This window comes from Brachyhypopomus gauderio, chromosome 14 (assembly GCF_052324685.1).
Source record: "Brachyhypopomus gauderio isolate BG-103 chromosome 14, BGAUD_0.2, whole genome shotgun sequence".
NCBI classification, from domain to species: domain Eukaryota; kingdom Metazoa; phylum Chordata; class Actinopteri; order Gymnotiformes; family Hypopomidae; genus Brachyhypopomus; species Brachyhypopomus gauderio.
Window position 1 is genome coordinate 592,711 of NC_135224.1, and position 19,760 is coordinate 612,470.

At 42.9% G+C, this 19,760-nt stretch overlaps 1 protein-coding gene across 1 annotated transcript in view; it reads left to right on the forward strand.

Annotated features, from left to right (window-relative positions):
* Positions 1-19,760, forward strand: part of LOC143474471 (ribonuclease inhibitor-like) — an 82,587-nt gene that overhangs the window by 44,117 nt on the left and 18,710 nt on the right. Inside the window, exons 6-7 of the mRNA XM_076971937.1 lie at positions 3,505-3,681; positions 13,272-13,448. Coding sequence (XP_076828052.1) covers positions 3,505-3,681; positions 13,272-13,448 — 354 coding nt within the window. The remainder of the gene's footprint in view (positions 1-3,504; positions 3,682-13,271; positions 13,449-19,760) is intronic.

Consider the following 19,760-nt stretch of genomic DNA (forward strand, 5'->3'; position numbering starts at 1 on the left):
GAAAATAAAAACACGTGAACCCTGGTATTTTTACACTCGTTTTCGCTGCTGATTTATTTATTGGTTCATTAAGACGTAATGGTTTTGACTGAGCCATCTGGAATGGCGAAAGCGGCCTCTCGCGTTTAAGGATTAGGGGTGGGTTTCCCGAAACGTTCGTAGTGCTAAGTACTTCTTAACCTCGTACGTTTCATACGAGGTTACGAAGTACTTGGCGCTACGAACGTTTCGGGAAACCCACCCCTGGCTTCATACATTGAATCCATTGACAAGACAGTCAAAAAAAAATTTTATGGATTTTACTATATTTTATGTGTGACCTATGGTCCACGTCCCCGTCCCAGTCACGACAGACACCAGGTTGCGCATGACAGGCTTCTCTTTAATGTCGTTTTGCAGCAGTAAATAGTCTGTAAACGAACATGGAGTATGACCACACCTAGTATTGTCTCATAGCGCGCAGTTATAGCCTTTCTTGCAGCAGTGTATGGTCTATTCTGCCGCGAATATTAATGTATAATACTTAATATACATCCGCTTAATAGCGTGATGCAGTGAGCTCTCAAATTGCATCATCCAAGCAATTACAATAATAACAACATTGCAGTAGACACAATCATCCTGTCTTAGTTCAACTTGAGGATTACCGCGACCGCATATTTTATTCTGAAATAATTGCTAACACTTAGCGGTCAATTCCCTCGTCATAAAACAAAATAAAATGAACACGACAAAGTTAAACCAAGAATATTTGCTCACCTGTAAACAAACATGGAGTATGACCACACCTAGTATTGTCTCATAGCGCGCAGTTATAGCCTTTCCTGCCGCATGGGAAAATTAAGCATTAGCGAACCATACCAGCATCTGGACATTCTGGTTATAAACCGCCTATGAAATGCCCATCCGTGACCATAGCTCTGTTTATGATTATATATGTTTAATAAAAATACTGCTATAAACTTATTAGCATAAATTCATCATTATAATCAGCTTGTAATTTTTTTATGTGCTTTGGCGGAGCAGAACAGTACTTACTCGCAGCAGTGTATGGTCTATTCTGCCGCGAATATTCCAGAAACCTTAGTTTTAGCGGGACTGCACAGCGCTGACGTCAAGTAGGTGGTGCCAAAACTCCCTTTTAGCAAGAATTTCATATCGCCTATTATTTTATCCTGTTACATATGCAGCCCGTAAGGTGACATCATGTAAAAAAATAATAACGCGTGGCCATGACTTATTAACGCATGGAAACGAGATACTAATGTCGCCTTTCACACGCGGCAACAAAGTTTATTTTTTCACAGCAAAGCAAGCAGATCCCAGGGATGTTCGCGAACTGACTGCCCAAGGAAGATAAACCTGGCTTTATATAAAGTAATACTTAATTATCTTGTTCGCATGCGTTAATTATCTCGTTCGCACGCGTTAGTAAGTCGTGGCCACGCGTTATTATATTTTTTACATGATGTCACCCAGTGGCGTGCACAGACATTTTGGGGGGCAAGTGCTGGGGGGGAAGGGGGGGCACTTTTTAGCGCACGTGGAACAATTCATTATAAAAAAAATTACAAGCGCATGTTGAATGAAATTTGACTTTTATTAGTAACATTCAATGGAAAAAGTCACACCGCCAACTGATAAAATCCATATCCAATATTAACTATATACAATCAATAGGTGTATCTCAATTCAGGGGCTGCAGCCCACGAAGTGCGCATTTGTAGGGCGGTTACGTCACTGCGCCGCGCCGAGGCTGTCCCAATTCGTGGGCTCCTTCTTATGCGGCCGACGAATGTAGCCTTCAAAACCCCGAAAACGAAGGATGCATCTGAGTATCCTTCACGTCCCACCATATCCCAGGATTCATTGCTCTATGAACAATAAACAGGCGGAGTCCAGTGTACGGGCCGAAGAATTCGTTTTTAAATGGCGGTATTTTTAAAATATGGACATTTATACTGCAGTAAGATGCTAAATAACATGCCAGTTATTAATGATATGGCAGATAAACATGTGCTTTGAGTATTTACTAAAGAGTAACGTTAATAAAAATACATTGAATTTTGTTATGAAGTTATACTTCCCACCAAACATGTGAATACATGTTCAACGCATTTTCTTTTAGGCATTTGTGGGTGATGTGATATTTGTCCGACAGCTCGCTAACACGTATGTAACGGGGCAGAGCATGGTCACGCAAACATACGTCTTGCGAAGACTAGACTGTCTCATTTAACAGCCGTGAGATGCAGCCTACCCGGCCTTCGAAGTGTGTGGCCACCGTGGGCTGTGGTCTACGCGGTCTACGGAGGCTGCAGCCCCTGAATTGAGATGCAGCCATTGTCCTTCAGTTAACTTCTGTTTACCCTCCACTGTCTGCAGGCATTGTTGCATATATTTTGCAATTAGTAAATCAATATAGGCCTACAATTAAGACAGTAAAAGACCGTAAAGTAGGAGAAGGAGTTATAGGCTACTGAGTGTTGTCATTACATGAATGCAGGTGGGCATTTTTCACAGGTAATGGGGAACTTCCCGTTTCTTCTTTCACAAACGAATGTGTTAATTTATGTTGCTTAACAAAACCTATACAACAGAAAACGTTCCGCTTAACACATAGATTTGCAAACTCTACCTTAATTATTTGTATGTGGTCGTCCTCACGTTATCTATCATTGATTTGGGCTAGAGCGACTAGTTTATCAGGTGACCAGTCGGCTAAAAATGCTTAGTAGTTTGGTGCTGTGTGAGACATTTTACTGCACAACAAAATGATTTCACGTTGGGCTTAGAGGGCAAATGGTACGATTTGACTTGATGTGTATGTGACCTGGCTGGTGGGGACGGGAGAAGAAGTCTATCTGTGACCGTGTGTGCTGTCCTGAAGACGCTTCCTTCCACTCGCTGAACTGAACTGCTGCTGCAGCGCATCTGGTGTTAAAGGAAGAGAGAGGTCGGGTGTGTGCGAGGTGGTGGCTCATTTCAGGGCATTGTTTTTAATCGCTCAGGTTTTCAAAAGATCATTTCAAACCGACCTCAGTAAAATGATAATAATAATAATAAAAAACGAAGTTTCAAAAGGGCACTTTCATTGATAAAGGGCAGAGTTGGTGGTGAGGTCTATGTGTGCACGCCACTGATGTCACCTTACGGGCTCCGTAATATTTAGCATCACCTGTGCTGTATCCCCGTACACCAGCAGCCACACCCCAAACCCCCCCCCCCCCCCGTAGCCGGCGCCATATACCCAGGACGCCACATGTCAACGCCCCGTCGCCGTATCCCCATGACGTCACATGCCCCGCCCCCCGGTCTTCTCACCTTTTTAACCCCTGACCCATTTTCATGCCTGTTATATACACACACATATATACACGCACACGCTCACACACACACACACACATCACTGCATGTCTGTCCTAAATACACACAGTGTCTTTGTTTGTGTTCACGTGTGTGTTGATGTGTAAGTGTGAGGAGTTTTTCTCCTTCACTCTACAGTCTGTATAACTGCAGTATTAGAGAGGAAGGCTGTGCTGCTCTATGTTTAGCTCTGAGGTCAAACCCCTCATCACACCTGAGAGAGCTGAATCTGAACTACAATGAACCAGGAGACTCAGGAGTGAAGCAGCTCTCTGCTCTACTGGAGGATACACACTGTACACTGGAGATACTACAGTGAGTTACTGACTTACTGACTCTTTATACATATACACACACATATACACACGCGCACACACACACACATTTGCACACATACACAAACACATACACACACACACACACATACACACACATACATATGTACACCCACACACATTCACACATACACACAGTTGATATACTTTCTCTTTCTCTCTCACAAACACACACACACCCATATAGTCAATATTCTCTCTCTTTCTCTCTATCTCTCTCTCTCACACACACACAGTCAATATCATTTCTCTCACTCTCTCTCTCTCACACACACAGTCAATATTCTTTCTCTATCTGTCTCTCTTACACACACACAGTCTATATCCTCTCTCTCGCTCTCTCACACACACACACACACACACAGTCAGTATCCTCTCTCACTCTCCCTCTCTCTCTCACTCTCTCTCTCTCTCACACACACACACACACAGTCAGTATCCTCTCTCTCTCTCTCTCTCTCTCTCTCACACACACAGTCAGTATTCTCTCTTTCTCTCTCTCTCTCTTTCACACACACACAATCAGTATCCTCTCTCTCTCTTTCACACACACCCAAACACACAGTCAATATACTTTCTCTCTCTCTTTCACACACACACAGTCAATATTCTTTCTCTTTTTCTCCACCTCTCTCTCAATTCAATTCAATTCAATTTTCAATTCAAGGTGCTTTATTGGCATGACAAATATTGCTTCATTTGTATTGCCAAAGCCTGAACACTTACAATACTAAACACTCTAAACTCTAAACAACACTGCAAAATTGTTAAGGAGTAAACAACAGGTAAAATAAATATATACACACATATATACAAATACATTTCTCTAATTAAATAACAAAATCAGAAGTTGAAATCAAATAATACACACATAAGGGGGTAAGAAGGGGAACCACATGTATATTTACATACATCAAAGACATGGATTTTGTGTCTGTGTGTGTGTGTGTGTGTGTGTGTGTGTGTGTGTGTGTGTGTGTGTGTGTGTGTGTGCGTGTGTGTGTGTGTGCGCGTGCGCGCGTGTGTGATCACTCACTGTCCCTCTCACGGTGGCAGACCATGACGTATTGTGCTGCGAGTGTGTGTGTGTGTACATGTGTGTGTATGTGGCCATGACGTATTGTACTGTGAGTGTGCAGCAGTCTCTGTGCTCTCCTAGTAGGTAGGGGAGTTTCTCTAGATTAGATAGGCTGTTGAATGTGGGGTGTTTATTGATGAATTTTATGTAAAATTTGTTTCGAATATCAGTGTATTTTTGGCATTCTGTCAGGAAATGCAGCTCTGTTTCAATTTTACCTATCTTACACTGTTGGCAAGTTCTGTTTTCCTGGGGCACCCAGGATCTTCTGTGCCTGCCAGTCTCTATAGCCAGGTTGTGCTGGCTGAGTCTGTACCTCGTCAGGGTGGTTCTCAGTTTCAGATCAGTCACTGTGCTCAGGTACTCTGCCACAGTGTACTGTCTCTTTAGGGCATACCTGTCAAGTGTCCCGTTTTGGCCGGGACAGTCCCGTATTTTATCGCTCTGTCCCGGCGTCGTCCCGTATTTTTATTTTCCCGTATTTGTCCCGTATTTTCAGTTTTCAATTTTTATTTTTTTAAAGCATTCATGTGCCGCTCCAAACAGAATTCTGTCACTAGCCTCGCGAGAACTGCCACCCAGACTACTGCAGGTAGCAGTTCTCGCGAGGCTAGTGACAGAATTCTGTTTGGCGCGGCACATGAATGCTTTAAAAAAATATATATTAAAACTCGCGGGTTTAGTGTCGACAGTGGGAGCAAACCTGGAACAACAAATCAGAGATGGATTTAACGAGAGAAGGCAGTCCTGCCAAAAAAGCTAAGCGTACGTGTAAGTACCTTGACGAATGGGACAGGGAATTTATTTTCCTAAAGAGGAGCATGAAGGGGCATAGCTACTCATTCTGTAAGATATGTAGCTGTGATTTTAGTGTCTCTCATGGGGGAAGGAACGATGTCCGTCAGCACGAACAATCTGCCAAGCACAAACGCGGGCTAAAGGCACAGAAATATGCCCAGGAGATGTCCCCATTTGTAGCTAGAAATACCACTAGAAAATTATTTTTTTTATTCATTTGTAGTTTAAAACATATTTGGGGTGTTTTTTCTTCACTTTTTGCCACTCCAAAGATGTTTTCGTTTCTCCTACAGCCTCGATTGCAGCTATATGCAAATAACTGATTATGCAAATTAGGTGATGACGTCATATACGGGAAATGTCCCGTATTTTTAAATACAAAACTTGACAGGTATGCTTTAGGGCCAGATAACATTGCATTCTACTTTGTGATTTTGTCACAGTTTTCTGTGTATGTTTCTCTCAGATTAGCTGTAATTTGGTTGGTTCTGATCAGATTGGTCTTGATTTCCTGGTCCTGAATCTGGTAAGTGTTAGTGTGTGAGTGTGTGTTAGCGAGTGTTAGTGTGTAGTTCAGGACCAGCAGAGTGAGGGGATCTTTGTTCTCTTTGCTCAACTCCTGGTACTGCAGGGCTTTATAATGGTATGAGTGGGGGTTTGTGTGTGTGTGTGTGTGTGTGTGTGTGTGTGTGTGTGTGTGTGTGTTAGTAGTAATGGTATGAGTGTGGGTCGCTGTGCTTCAGGTGCGTCCAGAATTTGCCCTTTTTTGTATTTTTATCAGTGATGGGTATTGGCCTAATTCTGCTCTGCATGCGTTGTCGGTGGTGTTCCTGTGGACCTTTAGGATATTTTTATAGAATTCTGCATGCAGAGTCTCTGTTGGATGTTTGTCCCATTTGTCAAATTGTTGATTTGTAAGCAGACCCCACACCTCGCAGCCATAAAGGGCAATTGGTTCAATTACAGATTCAAAAATTTTTAACCAAATTTTGATTGGAATTTCTGCTGAGATTTGTGGTTTTATGGCGTAAAAAGCCCTGCGAGCTTTACCTCTCAGTTCATTCACTGCCTGATTAAAACTTCCTGAAGAACTGATTTTGATGCCTAAATAATTATAGGTTGAGGAGTGGCTAATTACCTCTGAGCCTAATCTAAATCTACATGTGTGTTTTGATCCCTGAGATCTGGGTCCTTTCTGGAATATTACTATACTTGTCTTTTTGAGGTTTACTGCTTTACAGTTCTGTCAGTGCTGCTCCAGCAGGTCCAGTTCTGTCAGTTCTGCTCCAGCAGGTCCAGGTCTGTCAGTTCTGCTCCAGGTCCAGTTCTGTCAGTACTGCTCCAGCAGGTTCAGTTATGTCATTACTGCTCCAGCAGGTCCAGTTCTGTCAGTTCTGCTCCAGCAGGTCTAGTTCTGTCAGTACTGCTCCAGGTTCAGTTATGTCAGTACTGCTCCAGCAGGTCCAGGTTCTGCTGTAGACCTGCTCAGTGGGGACAGCAGAACCAGGTCGTCTGCATAGAGCAGGAATTTGATCTCTGAGTCGTGCAGAGTGAGACCAGGAGCTGTGGGTTGTTGTAATATTTTTGCCAATTCATTAATATAGATATTAAATAGTGTTGGGCTTAAACAGCAGCCCTGTCTCACTCCGCGCTCCTGAGAGAAGGAGTTTGTTTGTTTATTGCCAATTATTATTTCCTGTGTACATTGATGTAATTAGATCATATGTTTTACCCCCTATACCACTTTCAAGAAGTTTGTAAAATAATCCCTGGTGCCAAATAGAATCAAACGCCTTTTTAAAGTCTATAAAGCATGCAAAAATTTTGTTTTTATTTTGGGCAACGTATTTATCAATTAGAGTGTGTAGGGTGTAAATGTGATCAGTGGTGCAGTAATTTGGTAAGAATCCAATTTGACTTCTACTCAAGACACTGTGCTTCATAAGGAAGTTTAAAAGTCTATTATTTATGATGCTACACAGCAGCTTCCCCAGATTACTGTTCACACAGACGCCTCTGTAATTATTAGGATCGAATTTGTCTCCGTTCTTAAAGATTGGTGTTATTAGACCATGGTTCCAAATCTCAGGGAAGTAACCTACACTCAGAACCAGATTAAATGATTTTAGAACGACCAACTGAAATGTTGTGTGTTTCAGCATCTCATTTAGGATGCCATCAGGTCCAGGTGTCTTACTTGATTTCGGTATTTTAATTTTATCTTTAAGCTCCTGCTCAGTAATTGGGAAGTCTAGGGGGTTTTGGGTATCTTTAATAGCCAATTCTAGTTCTTCATGCTTTCTGTTTATGTCATGTTGTTTAGAATTTGGATCCAATTTTATCTTCTTAAAAAGTGTTTGAAAGTGACTTGTCCAGATGTCTGCATTCTGAATGGCCAATTCTTCATGATCTTTCTTTCTCAGGTTGTTCCAATTTTTCCAGAATTGGTTTGTTCTGATTGACTCCTCAATTAGTGTCAGTTGCTTGTAGGTGTATTGAGCTTTTTTGTTCTGAGTGTACGTTTATATTGCTTAAGAGTTTCACAGTAAAGAAGGCGTATGTGTGCGTTATTTGGCTCTCTGTGTTTCTGATTGGATAATTTCCTTAATTATTTTCGCATGTGTTTGCACTCTTGGTCAAACCATTCATCTTCTTTTTTGAGTTTTGGTTTTAATTGGGTTTTCATTTTTAATTTGGCCTTTTTGTCACGGTACGGCGGCCCCTTACTGGTCGCCCCCGTCTACAGCAGCAGCTTGTCCTGTGGGTGTGGCGTTGTGTTCGTCCCTCAGGTGGGCGGAGCCCGCGATCCGTCTCACCTGAGGGTCGTTTGTTCGTCTATATATGTCTTGTCTTTGTACCAGTTGACTGCTGGTTATTATATCCTTAATTCGGATCAGTTCACGGGTTTTGGTTTGCGCACTTTACATATTAAACCATCCTATTTCCCTGAGACTTGGCGTGATCGCTTCCATTTATTTTCGCTCACCCTGCTCGTCACAGAATAACCAGCCACCTTCGGAAGCCGCCAGTCTCCTTTGCTTTTTCCTTCGTTCGTGGTCATGTCTCGTGGTAAGTGTTTGTCTGCGTGGTGTTTTGTGTGAAGAGCTTCGCCGTGCTTATGTGTTTTGTGTATGTATGTAGCACGGCGAGGACCAGGGCAGTCTGCCCTGGGAAAGCTCTTCCTGTACATTGTTTGTCTGTCTGAAGAGTTTCGCCGTGCGTTAGTGTTGTGAGTGGCACGGCGAAGACCGGGGCGTCTTCCCCGGGATACTCTTCATGTTGTGCGAGTGTAAAGTGTGAACGGGCGTCTGGATCAGTGTGCGTGCTCGTGGTGTTGAATGTTTAATGTTTTGTGTAAAGCGCGGAAGCCGCTCCTCACTGTCGCCTCACTCCCCGTTGTGTCTTGTGTTTCATGTGGGGAGCGACTGCGAACACGAGCGGCACGTCGCTGTTGTGTTTAAATCGAGCGCGCATGTGTGGGTCTCGTCCGTTCGTCGTCTGTACACCGTTTTTGTCTAGTCTTTGCGTGTGTGTTGTTCTCGCGTGCCCGTGATATGTTTAATGTAATTCCACACATGCTCCTCCCCCTTGAGTGTGTGTGTGTGTGGGGGTGGACCAGTGATGGTCCCGTGCTACGGGGAGTGGCACGGAGGGCGTCGCTCCTAAGGGAGGCCCTGACCAGGGATTCAAGGGTGTTCTCCGGAGCCGGTAGGGGCCCCTCTCCTGATGCATCAGGTGAGTTGTTTGGTGTCCCCTCCTTCTGAGATGGAGACCCCTCCCCCCGGATGCGGGGTGCCGAGATGGTCAGGGTAAGTGCGCGTCTATGTTTTGTGTTGGTGTGTGTGGGGGTGTGTGTGTGCTTTTTGTGTTTTATGTGCAGGTGCTTCTCCCTGGCGGTGGATCGTGGCAGTCCTGGACCTTGTGGGGGTCTCCAGCTGGCAGGAGCCCCCTTATGTTGTAGGGTGACCGGAGCCCGGTCGGAAAGAGCCCCTCCCTAGAGGGCTGGGGCCCCCGGATGTTTGGGGACGATAGGGCTCTGGTCCGAAGAGCTCCTGCTGAGGATGGAGATCCTCCCTCCTGCTCGGGGTGACCAGGAGGCCCTTGGGGGCTGTTCCCCAGCCCGCGAGAAGGGTGCTCTGGGCCTCGGTCTCTGGCGCTCCTGGGTTTGGTGGAGGAGTCCACCTCGTAAAGTCAGGCTCCGGCTGGGGCTGACTCCCCAGGAGGCTGGGGTGGCCCCTAGCAGAAGGCAGGGGCCAGCTCCGGGAGGAGGTAGGTCCAGGAGGTGACTTAGCCACGCCCCAGGGAGGTAACCTGCACACATACACCCCGGACGGACACGGAGCCGTGGCCCGCCGTCCTCGCACCTGTGGGGCTATGCGGCTTAAGGCCGGTTAGGGCGTGAGGGCCCTGTGACCGACCGGGGCGTGGTTTTGTCTTGTTGACGGCCCAGTCGGTCCAGGGTCCCGCCCAGGTAGGTGAGCTAACCTGTGTGTGTTTTGTGTTTCAGCTCTGGGACTACAGGGGGTGTGTCCCTTGTCCCTGCCTGCCTGCCCCTTTGTTTTGTGTGCTGCTGCTGTAGGCCGCACAGCCGGTGGAGGGGAGTGCGGCTTGGAGGGGGGATCTGTCACGGTACGGCGGCCCCCTACTGGTCGCCCCCGTCTACAGCAGCAGCTTGTCCTGTGGGTGTGGCGTTGTGTTCGTCCCTCAGGTGGGCGGAGCCCGCGATCCGTCTCACCTGAGGGTCGTTTGTTCGTCTATATATGTCTTGTCTTTGTACCAGTTGACTGCTGGTTATTATATCCTTAATTCGGATCAGTTCACGGGTTTTGGTTTGCGCACTTTACATATTAAACCATCCTATTTCCCTGAGACTTGGCGTGATCGCTTCCATTTATTTTCGCTCACCCTGCCCGTCACACTTTTCTGCTGTTTTATCAAAAATCCAATTTAGATTTTTTTACTGCCAGCTTCACTCCCTCTTTACTGTGAGTGTATGTGGTGTCTAGAAAGATGTTTAGAAGTGTTTGAATTTGTGGGGCTCTGATTGCTTTCTGGAATTCTTCTGAGCTGTTTTGGGCCCATCTGTATGATCTTCTGATGTTATACAGCTTACTGGGCTGTGTGAGTGGAGTGTTGTTAGTATCTGTCCTTTTAAAGAAAACAGTAATTTGGCTGTGGTCAGACAGAGGAGTTAGTGGCTTAACAATGAATGCACTGAGAGATAAAAGGTCTAAATCTGTTATCCTGTAGTCTACTGTACTGTTCCCAAGAGGTGAGCAAAACGTGTTCCTAAGGAGTCCCCTCGTAACCTTCCATTGACCGTGTACAGACTCAGACTTTGACCGAGCTGCAAGAGGTTTTTGTTGACCACTTGATCATTATTGCTTCTGTGGGCATAAGGAAGGTTGTTATTGTACAGAATTTTGTTTTTAATGTATTTGTCATCCTTTGAGTTTATAAAATCAGGCTGTGTTCCAGTTCTTGCATTTAAGTCCCCACAGATGAGCACATTTCCCTGGGCCTGGAAATGGCTCACCTCTCTCTCTAGTTCAGGGAACATTTCTTCTGAGTAGTAAGGGGATTCTACGGGAGGAATAAATATGGCACAGAGGAATATGTCTTTCTTAGAAGTCATGAGTGTTTTTTTTATTTTAAACCAGATACATTATTTTCCAATTTTCATTGTTTGTATGCAGTTGTGTAGTATTTCTCTGTACCATATGACTGTGCCTGTGTCTGTACCATATTATTCCTCCTGAGTCCCTGCCCTGACGCACTGAGTTCAGCTTTTGAGAGGGTATGATAATTTCTCTATAGCCACTGGGACAGTGAGTGGTCATATTAGTCCTACACCATGTCTCTTGTAATATAAGGTGGTCAGTGTTCTTGATATCGTGTTTAAAATCTTTGTTTAGACTTTTTAATCCAAAGGCTGATGAATTTAGACCTTGGATGTTCCACATGCTGACTGAGAGTGACACCATGTTCATAGTACTGTCCATTTTGTTTAAAATGAGATAAACCAAGAAACTAAAGCAACTTCAAGTATATAACAACAATGTAATGTTTGTGTTTCATATGTAATAGATAATATAAAGTAACTATGTTATAACTATGTTATAAAATTCCAAATCTTTGTTGTGTTTTTTGTTAGTTTTGTTTTTAGTGTAATAATAACTGTGTAATAATAGTAATTATTATTATTAGCCATAATAAAGATCCACAATAATCTTTGAATTATTTTCCCAGATATGTAGTATTTGTATTAGAGGTGGGCATAGATTAATTTTTTTAATCTAGATTAATCTTACTGAAATCTTGAAATTAATCTAGATTAATCTATATTAAAATGGCTCATATGCGTGCTACCCAAGTAATGACTAAAAGTCAGTTTTTGAGATAGGGTTTCTTAATACAGAGGGTGCATTAGACCAGGGGCTCATCTCCTGTTTCCAAAATGCATCAATGACTGCTTGAGGAAGCTGTTCTACTTTGATACTTGAAGAAAAAAAACATGCTCAATAAAATGTAGGCTACTCGTGTTCAACGGTTTATTCAGTTAAACATTAATTTGTAAGCCTATATACTGTACATTAAATAACATGTTTATTCAGCTAAACATGATATTTGAAATGTAAGCCAACATTTAGTACATTTAACCTCACGGACGTAATTTTCAAAAGTCAGTTTTGGTCCTCTGTAATTTTAAAGGTTAAAAAGAAATATTTAAATAGCGACGCATCTAGCGCTAGGACCATGCAGAAAACGAACGCTCCGAGCTCCGCTCTGGTAACACTTTACGTTCCTAAAAATGCATTTTCCATGAAGCAAACCTGGCGACTTCGTGGCTGCATCCATGTAAAAACACGTACGATTTGTAATTCACAGGTTTGAAAACTCGTTCTCGCCCCTACTGTGCAATTTGGTTAGGAATACAGCCGAGCTGAACTATCAAGTTGAAAGTCATCATAGTTTGCTTACCCATTTTGACCCAGTTCCCAACCCAACTTTAAGAATAGATTAACGGCGATAATTTTTATATCGCCCGATAAGAGTATCAAATTAACGACCGCCGTTAACGCCGTTAACGGCCCACCACTAATTTGTATGTTAGGTGAGTTTTGTACAGATATATTGCAGTAATTGTTTAATTTCACCCATCTGTGTAGTGTGTGTGAAAGAGAGAGAGAAAGTATATTGACTGTGTGTGTGGGTGTGTGTGAAAGAGAGAGAGAGGATACTGATTGTGTGTGTGTGAAAGAGAGAGAAAAAGAGAATACTGACTGTGTGTGTGTGTGTGAGAGAGAGCAGTATCCTCTCTCTCTCTCTCTCTCTCTCACACACACACACACACAATCAGTATCCTCTCTCTCTCTTTCACACACACCCACACACACAGTCAATATACTTTCTCTCTTTCACACACACACAGTCAATATTCTTTCTCTCTCTCTCCACCTCTCTCTCTCTCTCTCTCTCTCTCTCTCTCACACACACACACACACACACACACACAGTCAATATACATGTAGTGTGAACGTTCCAACCATGGTTTTCCCGCTCTGAGATCTGTGTGTGTGTGTGTGTGTGTGTGTGTGTGCAAGCGCGCTTCTGCATGTGAGGCCATGTGTGTGCTTGTGTTCACGTGTGTGTTGATGTGTAAGTGTGAGGAGTTTTTCTCCTTCTCTCTACAGTCTGTGGGGCTGCAGTATTAGAGAGGAAGGCTGTGCTGCTCTGTGTTCAGCTCTGAGGTCAAACCCCTCATCACACCTGAGAGAGCTGAATCTGAACTACAATAAACCAGGAGACTCAGGAGTGAAGCAGCTCTCTGCTCTACTGGAGGATACACACTGTACACTGGAGAAACTAGAGTGAGTTACTGACTTACTGACTCTTTATACACACACACACACATACACATACACATATACATACACCTACACACACACATACACCCACACACATATACACACACACCCACACACACACACATATATGCACACATATACATATATACATACGTACACATTCACACATACACACAGTCGATATATTTTCTCTCTCTCTCTCAGAAACACACACACCCATATAGTCAATATTCTCTCTCTTTCTATCTCTCTCTCTCTCTCTCACACACAGTCAATATCATTTCTCTCACTTTCTCTCACACACAGAGTCAATATCTCTCTCTCACACACACACATACACACACAGTCGATATACTCTCTCTCTCTCTCTCTCTCTCTCTCTCTCGCTCTCTCTCACACAGTCAGTAATCCTCTGTCACTCTCCCCCCCCCTCTCTCTCTCTCTCTCTCTCTCTCACACACACACACACACAGTCAGTATCATCTCTCTCTCTCTCACACACACACACACAGTCAATATACTTTCTCTCTCTCTCTCTCTCTCTCTCTCTCTCTCTCTCTCTCACACACACACACACACACACACACACACACACACACACACACACAGTCAGTATCCTATCTCTCTCAATTCAATTCAATTCAAGGTGCTTTATTGGCATGACAAATATTGCTTCATTTGTATTGCCAAAGCCTGAACACTTACAATGCTAGTAACACTGAACACTTACGATACTAGTAACACTGAACACTTACAATACTAGTAACACTAGATAAAAGTTGGGCTCACAACTCTAAACACTGCAAAATTGTTAAGGAGTAAACAACAGGTAAAAATAAATATATACACACACATAAATACATTTCCCTAATTAAATAACAAAATCAGAAGTTGAAATCAAATAATACACACATAAGGGGGTAAGAAGGGGAACCACATGTATATTTACATACATCAAAGACACGGATTGTGTGTGTGTGTGTGTGTGTGTGTGTGTGTGTGTGTGTGTGTTTGTGTGCGTGTGTGTGTGTGTGTGTGTGTGTGCGCGCGTGTGTGATCACTCACTGTCCCTCTCACGGTGGCCATGACGTATTGTGCTGCGAGTGTGTGTGTGTGTGTGTACATGTGTGTGTGTGTGTGTGTGTATGTGGCCATGACGTATTGTGCTGTGAGTGTGCAGCAGCACACAAACACAGCAGCACACCTGTCTGACTGGCTACTACATTGAAGCCGGTGATTTCTCCAGGTACCAAAGACCTCTGCAGGAGAATGAATGGAATGATTTCCAGCAAGATGAAAAACTTTTTAGAAAAAGCCTCGATACAAAGCGGCTACACGAGAAACAAAAGTTTATATTTACCGGTAAAAGTCCTCAGAGATGGATGCGGCTGGTGGCGATTCTGAACGGAGTTTTCTTTAAAAACGGAGTGTTTACAGTATCACATGGAGACGGGCGGCCGTTTGGATTAGCGCTTCTAAAGTATGTGACCCGTATTTTGAGAACGCTACCTGTGGTGCAACGTGTACCAGGCGAGGCGACACTAGTGAGTCTGTCGGAATGGATCGAAAAACAGCTACGGTATGTGCGGGATGTTATTCAACCATCTTTAACTCATGGGACTCAGAGATACAGAACACCTCGCAAGGTAGGACGAGATAAACTCAGTTACCTGTGGCAACATCGCAGAACAAAAGCGATTCAGATTATCTTAAACAACAGCATGTATCCAAGTCTACCAACTAGTGCTTCCAATGTAGAACAAGTATATAATTATTATGTGGAAAAATGTAGTCCTAAATCATCTCCAGTAAAAGAACTGCCCCCCTGGAGTGATGAATTAAAGGTAAATGAGCCAGACTATCTACCATCAACCTCACCTTTTACACCTAATGAAATAGAAAAGGTGATTATGAGTTTACCGAATAATAAAGCCAGTGGTGCTGATGGAGTTACATACGAAAATTTGAAAGATACAAGACAAAAGACCATCCTAGCTCTGACACAAATTTTTAACACCTGTATGTACAATGGAAAAGTGCCCACATCATGGAAAGGTGCACTAGTACATAGGATTCCAAAAAAAGACAATATACCAGAAGATCCTTCCACATGGAGGGATATTTCTCTTTTACCAACTGTGTACAAAGTCTTTATGAAATGTCTGCTGTGTCGAATACTTCCCTGGCTTACTGATACAGGAATATTGTCAAGTAAACAAAAAGCCTATATTGAGCGCCAAGGAATGAATGAACATGTCTTTTGCTTAAAGACTGCCATCGATGACTTTAAACATGAATCCTCAAAGTTGTATACAGTCTTTCTGGATTTTAGAGATGCATTTGGAACACTGTCACATGACATTATGCTTAATATTCTAGAAGAAATACATCTTCCTAAAGTGTTTGTGGAAATAGTGAAAGATGTATATACCGGGTCCTTCCTACAGGTTATTTGTGATAAAGTTATTACCAAACCTATACATTTGGGAATAGGAATTAAAACTGGATGTCCCTGGAGCGCTGTGAATTTTATCCTTGCCATTAATCACTGGATTAAGTGGCTATGCATGTATGCACCATCTCATGTGCTCTCCCCTAATCCTGTGCAGGGCTATGCTGATGATATTGTACTAGCATCTAGAGAGGAATCTGTCATCAAGAACATGCTTTCATGTACTGATGTATTCTTAAGATGGTCTGGTCTAGAGGTAAAGCAGATTAAATGTGCTGTTTTCTACGAGAGGAGAAGTGGAGGAAATCGTTGGTACAGATCTAAGATGGACAAGCCGCCAACGTTTACAATTCTTGATCAGCCAGTTAGAGTGTATAGTAGACATGAGACCTACAGCTATCTGGGTCACATTTAACATAGCAGGAGAGTGGAGTCAGCAGGTGGAACAAATGAGAACCCAGTTCAATTCTAGACTAGAGATGATTGATACGTGTCCACTCCCAATTGTGATGAAGCTAGAAGCAATAAGAGAAATTGTAGTGGCAAAAATTCAACATCTATTTGCTAATGTTCATTTACCACAACATGTTCTCCAAGAAATGGACAACAAGATTGTGCAGGTTGTAAGAAAATGGCTTAATCTAAACACACGGTCAACCAGGTGCTTTATATTCCAAAGCCGAAAACATGGAGGCTTGGGTGTTCCTAACTGCTCTTGGTTATACAATGCAACCCGACAAGCTCATCTTATTAATATGTTGAATAATGATGATAAATTGGTGCGGGAAATGGCAAGAGCCTCGCTATTCCTAGACTTTAGACGACGTAAAATCCCACTAGCCTTGCCTGGTGAAGATAATTTCTTAGGATTTAGAAGAAAAGGTAATGGGAAACTAGATGTGCAAGCTCAGGGATTTGGTGTTTCATCTGACTGGCCAGATCTAAATGACTTATGTAGGAGAACAAATACAGAATTAAAATGGACAACACTAGAACAGGAATCTGTAAAAGTTTCAGAAATAATAGTGAAAGATACGTCAGTGATTGTTGAGGCTTGTGTTAATGTTAACGAAACATCCCACCAGCTGCAGAGTAAAACATCAAGAAAAATACTGCTGGAAGTTCAACGTGTAGAGCAACAACAATACTGGTCCAGTCTGAAGCTTCAGGGGAAGCTGGCTCAGCTGGCATCTGCTGATCATTCAGTATCACACTCAATATTCAGAAATGCTGAAATCAGTGAGGAGGTTTTGATATTTGGCGTGAAAGCGCGCTTACAGATTCTACCAACTAAATATAACCTCTCACTCTGGTATCCATCTATCCATTCACCTTTCTGTTTGCTTCATGGCTCCACCCAGCAGTTGGAGTCTGTGGCCCACATTCTGAATGGCTGTAGCTCTTTTAAAGGTCTGTACATTGCACGTCATGATAGACTAGTCGACTTGATATCAGCTCAACTTCCATACGCAAAGAATGATTCCATTTATAAACACTCTACAGTTAGACCTGAGTGGTTTAATGTAACATCTGAAATCTTTCAAGGAGTTGCTAATACACCAGATATCATTTGCATTTCTCAGAGTCAGAAGCGGGTTATAATATACGAAATATCATGTGCATTTGATTTGTATATGGAGGAGTCTTATACGTCAAAAATTGTAAAGTACCAAACATTAGTGAATACTATTGAAGGCGAAGGGTTTTATGGAATTCAGTGCACATTTGTAATTGTGTTCATAATGAAATCTTACAAGGACTTGTTAAAGAACTAAATGCAACTAAGATAGCATCAATTTTTTTTGTCATAAAGTATTAAATGGCCTTTTTGTGATTTCTTCATTGACACAATTATTCAACCCCTTTACGACTACCACTCCTAAGAACAGAGGTTCATTCCAGTGTTTTCCATCAGGTATTGAAAACATCTGTGGATGTCAACGAGCAGCAATCAAGCATGATAAGCACCAATTAGGCAGATTTAAAAGGACTGTGATACTCAGCTCCTTCTAGACATCTACTGGTGTGTTTCCAAGCATGGTGAAGGCAAGAGAATGGTCCCAGAAGACAAGAGAAGAGGTTATTGCTCTTCACAAGAATGGCAATGGATATAAAAAGATTGCGAAGTTGTTAAATATTCCAAGAGACACTATCGGAAGTATCATTCGCAAGTTCAAGTTAAAGGGCACAGTGGAAACGTTACCTGGTCGTGGCAGAAAGAAGATCCTGACCGCGACTGCTGTGCGCTACCTGAAGCGTAATGTGGAGAAAAATCCCCGCGTGACTGCTAAGGAACTGAAAAAAGACCTGTCAGATGTGGGCACTGAAGTTTCAGCTCAGACAATAAGGCGCGCACTGCATAACGAAGACCTCCATGCCAGAACGCCCAGACGCACCCCCTTGCTGACTCCAAAGAACAAGAAAAGTCGACTGCAGTATGCCAAAAGTCATGTGGACAAGCCACAAAGGTTTTGGGACAGTGTACTGTGGTCAGATGAAACTAAATTAGAACTGTTTGGGACAATGGACCAGCGCTATGTTTGGAGAAGGAAGAACCAGGCTTATGAACAAAAGAACACCTTGCCTACTGTGAAGCATGGCGGGGGGTCAATTATGCTTTGGGGCTGTTTTGCTTCTAATGGTACAGGAAAGCTTCAACGTGTGCAGGGTACCATGAATTCCCTTCAGTACCAGGAGATCTTGGAGGAAAATGTGATGGAGTCAGTCACAAACCTGCGGCTTGGGAGACGTTGGACCTTCCAACAGGACAATGATCCGAAGCACACATCCAAGTCCACTAGAGCATGGTTGAACATGAAAGGCTGGAACATTCTAGAGTGGCCATCGCAATCACCAGACTTAAATCCAATTGAGAACCTCTGGTGGGACCTAAAGAAGGCAGTTGCAGTGCGCAAGCCTAAGAATGTGACTGAACTGGAGGCTTTTGCCCATGAAGAATGGGCTAAGATACCCATAGGTCGCTGCAAGACACTTGTGTCAAGCTATGCTTCACGCTTGAAAGCTGTCATAACTGGAAAAGGATGTTGTACTAAGTACTAAAAAATAAATGTCATTAGGGGGTTGAATAAAACTGATAATGATGTGAGCACAGTAAAGACATTTGTGGTTATTCCATCATAAATATTATGTTATGTTTGTCTAATTTATAAGTGCCTCTTTGATATAATTGTAAATAAGATGACTGAAATGATCAAAATCAATGTCAAACTGGCCAAAACACTTTTTTCAGTGGGGGTTGAATAAATTTGATCACAACTGTACAGTGTTGCCAAAGCATTACAGCAATGTTAACAATGACAATAACATTGACAAAGAACAAATAACAATAATAAAATAAGATAAAATATGATAACATTTAGGGAAAGTTATCATTTTAATTATTTACATTCACATTCTGAAGTTGAAGGGGGGGTCGTTTCCCACTGTCTCTCAGGCTGTGACATGTACTTACATATTTAGCAGTGAGGGGGCGCTGTGTCCCCCTCCTAGAATGATTTTTAATTGTTCAGTTTGTGTTAATGTTTGGAAGTTTGGGATTATCTTTATGAATTTGTGTGTGTAAATTTCTCGTGTTCTCGTGAATTTATCGCATTGTAGGAGAAAGTGCATCTCTGTCTGGACCTCACCTGTCGTACAGTGACCACACAGCCTCTGCTCTCTGGGCAGCCAGGACTGTTTATACCTGCCTCTCTCTACAGCCAGGCTGTGGTCACTGAGTCTGTACTTGGTCAGGATCTGTCTCTGCTTTGTATTTCTGACAGTCAGGAGATACTCTTCCAATTCATACTCTATTTTTAGGGCCCGATAGCATTCAAGTTTGTTTTGAGTCCGAATTTCTTTTT